Here is a 7,347-nt window from a genome sequence, read left to right on the forward strand (position 1 = left end):
TTATTCAGTAAAGGCTCTTGTTCCCCACTTTTGTCCCTCAGCCAGTCAGTTCCCTTCTTTGGTACACCCAGAGTTACCAGTTTCTTATGTAATCTTTACGGAATATTCTATGTGTATATGTAAGCAGTTGCTTATTGTTTATAGTCTAACCTTTTAGTAGTACTAATTGCCTTTCTGTTATCATGAATGAAGTGGACTATCTTATATCTTTATATGTGAAAAGCCACCAGTATTTCCTAGTCTGTGAATTCTGTTCATATCCTTTGCCCATTTCTCTTTTGGACTACTACTTACTGATTTGTAGGAGGTCTTTATAGTTTGAGGAAATCAGCCTTGGTAATGTGCATTGCAAATATTTTTCAGCTTTGTATGGTTTTGCTTTGTACAGGTCATAGTTTTTTGTATCATCATATTTTATCCATCTTTTATCCCATAGTTTATTCTAATAATTCTATGTTTCTTTTTGTGTTTAATTTTTGATCCATCTGGCATTTATCAGGGTGATAAAATTGGCATAGATCCAGCTTAATTTTCCCAAATAGCTACTTAGTGACTAACCACTGATTTAAAATGTAATCTTTATGATAGAGTACTAAATTCCACTCCATGTGTAGTGGATTTATGAGTGGTTTTCAATTTTCTACATCGTATATTTCTTTACAGTTTGCCTTTTTTTCTTTTAACCATTAAACAGTCTCACTTTATAATTAGAAAAAATAAAGATATTTCATTATGAACAGTAATGGATGATAAAAGAAAAATAACAAATACAATAATCAATACATGATTTTAGGAAAGGTAGCTGACTATGGGAAAACGTTTCTCATGTCATACCGTTAAATAAATTCAAATTTATTAAAGATGTACAATATGAAACTGTAGGGAAATTTTGCTGAGAAAGGATTAGTAAGCAAAAGATGTAGGCTGTTATGTTTGTATTTTTTATAATATTTATTTGAATTGTGTAAAAAAGGTACTCCGAGTGTTATCAGTTGTTCATCAGGATAATGTTCATGACACTACTATTTGCTTTGGAGATTTAATCAGCACAATCTACTATCCTGCTTCCAGTAAGTTTGCAGAGACCTGGGGTAACGGGTGTTTTTGTGTAATTTTGATAATTGCTTATCATTGTTTCCTTTAGGATCTTAAGTACCAGGCGCAGGATAACTTTATGATGATGGATGATGCTGTTCTCTGTATGTGCTTCAGCAGAGATACAGAAATGTTAGCAACTGGTGCCCAAGATGGAAAAATCAAGGTATAAATTAGAGACATGAACTCTTATATGTAGACATTTTGAGAATTCTGTGAAGAGCTAGTCCCTACATAGGGTTTTTTTTTTTAAACTACTCTTTATTGAGCATCAACTTTATGCCAGTCATTTTAGTTTTTCTTATTTAATCCTGATAATAACTCTGCTTAGGGAGGTCCAATAATTTAAAGTCACACAGTTGGTGATAGATTTGGGACTTCAGATCTGCTCGTGCCCTTTCTGCTGTGCCACCATAGCTTACCTTATATGGTGTGTTTTGCTTTGGGGTGGTGGTCTGCAGATGCTTAGCAGTTGATCAGCTATGGCTTGTATTTAATTGCTGGTCAAATACCCTGGGCTAGATAAAATACAGAAACGGTCTCTGCTAAGGGAAATTAAGAGTCTAAATTTTTGTTTTAATAATTTAAAAGGAAAGAGGTTTAAGTTCCATAGGATTCAAGTTGTCATTGTACTTTGAGAACCAGACATATATTCAGCTATTGGCATGCATTTTTAATGCTGTTTTTAGTGCCTTAGTGAGCCCTGTATTTTGCCTGGCTCTGCAGAGTAGGAGGGGGACATGGGACACTGTATTTACAAGTTTTTACTATTCTTTTTATTTTTAAAAAATAAAGGTATGGAAGATTCAGAGTGGGCAGTGTTTAAGGAGATTTGAAAGGGCTCACAGCAAAGGTGTCACCTGTCTAAGCTTCTCGAAGGACAGCAGTCAGATCCTTAGTGCCTCTTTTGACCAGACAATTAGGTAAGTAAAAATTTCCAAACTGCCCTCACTTTTGTTTGATATGATGAAACTTCAGAGGGAGGTACTAGTTAGTGATTTCTGTGTTTTCACTAGGATTCCTTTATATGGACAGTTAGGGAATAAATGAGTAATAAATAAATGTGAGACCTTATTCCCCCAAAGTACAGCTGACACAGTGCTATTGTGTTATCCATTTGGGTCTTTACCCAGAAGAGAGATCAGAAGGGGATTTTAGCAGCACTTCATGGGCTTCTCTGGTGGCTCAGAGGTTAAAGCGTCTGCAATGTGGGAGACCTGGGTTCAGTCCCTGAGTCGGGAAGATCCCCTGGAGAAGGAAATAGCAACCCACTCCAGGATTCTTTCCTGGAGAATCCCATGGACAGAGGAGCCTGGTGGGCTACAGTCCACAGGGTCGCAAAGAGTCAGACACGACTGAGCGACTTCACTTTCATGTTTCTCAAAGTGTGGTCTGTGGACCCACCTGCATCAGAGTCACCTTAGAGAGCATGTGACAAATACAGATTCTTAGGACCCAGCAGAGACCTAGAAGTCTGTCGCTGAACAGAAGCTGTGGTATCAGTGGCATATTTTCTTCAAGCCTCTCTGCAAAGTTTTTGTTTTGGTTTTGTTTGATTGTTAGATATAATGAAAATACTACTGCATACATAATTGCATAGTCCCTGTTCTTAATATTTTGACATGAGCTTCTGTAATTCATCTAAAATGCTTTCAACACTTGGTTCCAACCACAGTGTACAGGATATTAATTGATCTTTTCATTTGCGATAGAATTCATGGTTTAAAATCTGGAAAAACCCTGAAGGAATTCCGTGGCCACTCCTCCTTTGTCAATGAAGCGACCTTCACACAGGACGGACATTATATTATCAGTGCATCCTCTGATGGCACTGTAAAGGTTAAGTATTTGCTACTGATGTATTTTGGGTTGTCTATTACATTTTTTCTATTTTGCCCTTTGAGGAGTTTTCACTGGTGATAATGGTGATAATTATGGTGGCTAAAGTAAACTCCAGGAGCTGGTGATGGACAGGGAAGCCTGGCGTGCTGCGATTCATGGGGTCGCAGAGTCGGACATGACTGAGCGACTGAACTGAAACCTCTTTATTCTTGTATTTTAGCCATAATTGAGATCTGTGACAATAATCATAATCTGTGGGTAATTCCTGTTGGCCTAGGACCTCAAATCTCAAACCTACAGGCTATATGATATGTAGGAAAAGGTGTAGAGTTCTAAACTTAACTCCTGTTTACAGTGGTTACATTTGACTTTGCCACAAAGTCAAATTCACAAAGGGCTCAGTAGCAGAATAAATAGGTTTCTTTTATTGCACAGCTTCACCTCACACCCGGCCCCCCACATTAGGACCTTTCTGATAGCATTAATGAGGAACAAGATGGGTGCAGAGTAGAACTAAGTCCTCTTAGTTACTTGCTACCTTCAGCTCTCAGCTGAAAGTAATAGATCTTCAGTGCCTTAAGAGATTTAGTTATTTCAAGAGAGTGCGTCATTTCCTAGAAAAGATGGGCAGTCCAAATTGAGAATTGCTAGAGATCTTTGAGACACTCCATTTACATTGTACATCTGCTTCTTTTTTTTTTTTGTACATCTGCTTTTAAATTGCCTTTTGTAAATGAATGTTCTCTGGCAGAAGACCTAAACATCCTAACACAGATCCCTAACAGTCAGACCCCTTTCTGTGATGGCTTGGGAATTGAACCAGAAGTCTGAAGGTAGGAGATGTACCCTTCCTTAGGATGGAACGGAAATACACAGAGTTCTTGGTGCTTTATTCACAGGGTTTGCCCTCTCTGCTGTGAATATGGGCCTTACAGCCTATAGGAATGCCACTGGGAGGTAGCTTGTACAGGTCTCTTTGTTTTGTAGTCTTTTCCTTTAGTTTTTTGCAATAGGTGGGGTAAAATATCTGACTGACTTTTTGGACAGAAAACTCTAGAAGTCCCTTGATCACTGAAATGTTCATTTCTCTCCTAGGCTGCTGGGCTTTAGAGAGGCGATTGGGGGAGATGATACACTATTTATTAAGGAAATAAATATTGAGACAACTAGTGAGGCAACTATTTCCTCCTTTCTCTAGGTATTTATTCAACATCCATTTTATGCTAGGCTCCATTGAAGGCACAGAAGAAACACAGCGTAGTCATGCCTTTGAGGTTTTTACATCATCACTGCTCACGATGTCGTGGTGTCCAGACACAGGCTACAGTTGGTTCATCCCTTCTCTAAGCATGTCTCAGACTTCAGTAACTACGATGTCTGATTTATCTGCGTCAGTTCATAATAGTGCAGAAGGACAAGGTGAAAAGGACTAGGGTGGAGAGCTATTAGAAGAGGTGTCGGACTGGGAGAGGGCATCCAAGTGGCCAAGAGTAGCCTTCGCCTCACGGGTCCTTGCTTGTGGCTGTTGACATTGTGACTTCTGTGGAGTGGTTCTCAGTACAAACTGAATCATTTGTGGAGCTTTTAAAAAATACACAAAGCTACATACATCCCACACTAGACCCACCAAATTTGAATCTCAGCATCCTGAGTATATAAATTTTAAAAACCTCTGGGACCGAGTAGCTTTCTGGTTGTTTATGACAGTAGCAGTGTTGACACATAGCTAATTTCAAAGTTAGGAGCTTGTTAGCCAAGGGAAATTTTATAGGAAAAGATCATAAATTTTAAAAGAGTTTTATTATTTAGCTTTCTGAGTTTTTGTTGTTTTTATCAGTTAATCTGCAAATAGGGGAGTTTTTTTGTATATGGCAATGCTAGGTATTTGGACTATAAGAAGTTTTTTTTTTTTTTAATCCTTTTTTTTTTTTTTTCTCTTTTAAAGTAACGGGTGGAGAGGGAGGTGGGAGGGGGGACCGGGATGGGGAATACATGTAAATCCATGGCTAATTCATTTCAATGTATGACAAAAACTACTGTAATGATGTAAAGTAATTAGCCTCCAACTAATAAAAATAAATGGGAAAAACAAAAACAAAATCAGGGTGAAGGCTTTTAAAATATAAAGTGTTTGCTTGATAAAGTAACTTTATTCTCAACCCCCAGACTTTAGAAATTGTTGCATCTCCACCCCTAAATGTTTATGCCTTATATTTTGGTGTTGTAGATCTGGAACATGAAGACCACAGAATGTTCAAACACCTTTAAATCCTTGGGCAGCACTGCTGGGACAGACATCACTGTCAACAGTGTGATCCTGCTTCCTAAGAACCCAGAGCACTTTGTGGTTTGCAATAGATCCAACACAGTGGTCATCATGAACATGCAGGGACAGGTGAGTGCTCAGAATGTGCCTTTCCTCGGGCCCTGTGGGCAGGTCCCTAGTCAGAGAGACTTGGTCCTACACTTTCAGTGAAGTATCAGGTATCAGTTCACGATTCAGAAAACCAGATACACTGTTTTTTAGACACTTATTTAAATTTTAAATTCTACTGTCTACAAAGCATCTTTCTGGCATCTCAAAAGTTAGCTCCTTTTCCTGGGATGTTTGTATACTATGGTCTTTCTTTTGCATCCTTTGGATAAATTAAATTCTCTTTTTTTTTTTTTAGTTTGTTTTTTGGCTGCTCTGGGTCTTCATTGCTGCATATGGGCTTTTTCTAGTTGTGGCGAGCAGGGGCTAGTCTCCAGTTGAAGTGCATAGGATTCTCACTGCGATGGCTTCTTGTTGTGGAGCGCAGGCTCGAGCAGCTGAGCTTTAGTTGTTGCCGCTCACAGGCTATGGAGCAAGGTTTCAGTAGTTGTGGCACACAGGCTTAGTTGCCCTTCAGCATGTGGGATCTTCCCGGACCAGGGTTTGAATCCGTGTCCCCTGCAGGTGGCAGGGGATTCTTAACCACTGGATCACCAGGGAAGTCCCCTGGTCTATCTTTAAATCTTCTTCAGAATCTCACTGAAGATTTTAAGGTATAACAATTTCTCTGTGAGGGAAGGAGACACAGTGTGTGGATTAAGAGTTTGGGATATCTGTTAGCTACCATATGATCTAAGGTGGAACTCCAGTAGGAGAAGAGCAACAGTGTCTTCATGATGTGTGTTCGTAATCAGCACACCTGCTGGTTCCCAAAGAACCACACTTTGTAGCACCAGGGACATGAGGAGTATCAAAGTTGAGCTCTCAAGCCCTTGGATGTGTTGTGATGCTACTGAAATGTTGACCTGGGTACTTGGGGATCTTGCTGAGCATGGAGAAGACCCAGGGGCTGGTGTATGGAACTGTCTTTCCATTGCTTGAGTCTCTATAAAAGATAAATTGGTGGTGACGAACCCATGGTTGAGATGGCTGGTCCTCAGTACTGCTGGGACACTGCATAATAGCCACAGCTGCCCACTTCCTAGTTTTCTGCTTGACTTTTTTTTTTTTGTGTAGCAGAGTTTTATTAAAGTATAAAGAGGACAGAGAAAGCTTCTGACACAGACATCAGAAAGGGGATGGCGAGTGTAGTCTTATCAAGACCTTATATACTTTTACCAGACCCACTCCCACATCATAAATCTTAAATTAACAAGATTAGAACTAACAATAGATCTTACCAGACCCACTCCCCACAACATACATCTTAACATTACAAGATTAGTCAGCAGGTTCTTGTTAAGAAGGAGATACATTGTTCTTATATAATCATTAGTACAGAGCTTAAGGAAAAACATAACCCTTGAGCCATTAGCTCTGGGCTTAAAGAAAAAACGTTTTATGTGACTAAGATGAAGGAATGTAGGGGGAAAAAAAAGTTTGTCCTTTTCTCCTCCTTGAGAGCCCTGGACCCCTTCCCTCCTTTGAGGACCCTGGACTCCCTATCAATCTACCTAAGAATTAGTTTTGTCATTCACCCCTTTTTCTTTTAGGAGAATTATGTTGCCAAGGGAAAAAGGGGGCATTTGCATTCCATAACTACTTCCTGTTGGGATGGGGGCATTGTCCCTAAGTTGTTGAGGCAACATATTCTCCTAATCTGCATATTTAGGGTTTCTAATCCAGGAACCCCAAGTTGAAGGAGGTTGTAGAAGTTGTATCGGCATGAACAACCATTTGTAACCTAAAAGCTTTTAGACGGCTAGAAACAAATCCCATTATACAGTCACAGATGTAAGGCAAAATAGTCATTAAACCAAGTTAAAACATAATCAGAATTAAAAGTCACATTATGTCCATAGTTAAGGTACAGTGAGTTATACCAGTCCATTTTAGGGTTGTTAGATGTCTTCAGATTAAGAAGCGTCACATGATTTTTGTTGGTTAACAACTGAAGAAAGTCCTTTCCTTGAATCAGAGAAACCCACCACGTGAAG

General features: G+C 39.3%; 1 protein-coding gene across 1 annotated transcript in view; it reads left to right on the plus strand.

Moving 5' to 3' along the window:
* The window catches only part of SMU1 (SMU1 DNA replication regulator and spliceosomal factor), a 33,843-nt gene that overhangs the window by 22,472 nt on the left and 4,024 nt on the right, over window positions 1–7,347 (plus strand). The window contains exons 7-10 of the mRNA XM_070459612.1: window positions 1,145–1,261; window positions 1,891–2,018; window positions 2,808–2,934; window positions 5,165–5,332. Of these exons, the coding sequence (XP_070315713.1) occupies window positions 1,145–1,261; window positions 1,891–2,018; window positions 2,808–2,934; window positions 5,165–5,332 (540 nt within the window). The remainder of the gene's footprint in view (window positions 1–1,144; window positions 1,262–1,890; window positions 2,019–2,807; window positions 2,935–5,164; window positions 5,333–7,347) is intronic.

Source organism: Odocoileus virginianus, chromosome 31 (assembly GCF_023699985.2).
Source record: "Odocoileus virginianus isolate 20LAN1187 ecotype Illinois chromosome 31, Ovbor_1.2, whole genome shotgun sequence".
Taxonomy (NCBI): Eukaryota; Metazoa; Chordata; class Mammalia; order Artiodactyla; family Cervidae; genus Odocoileus; species Odocoileus virginianus.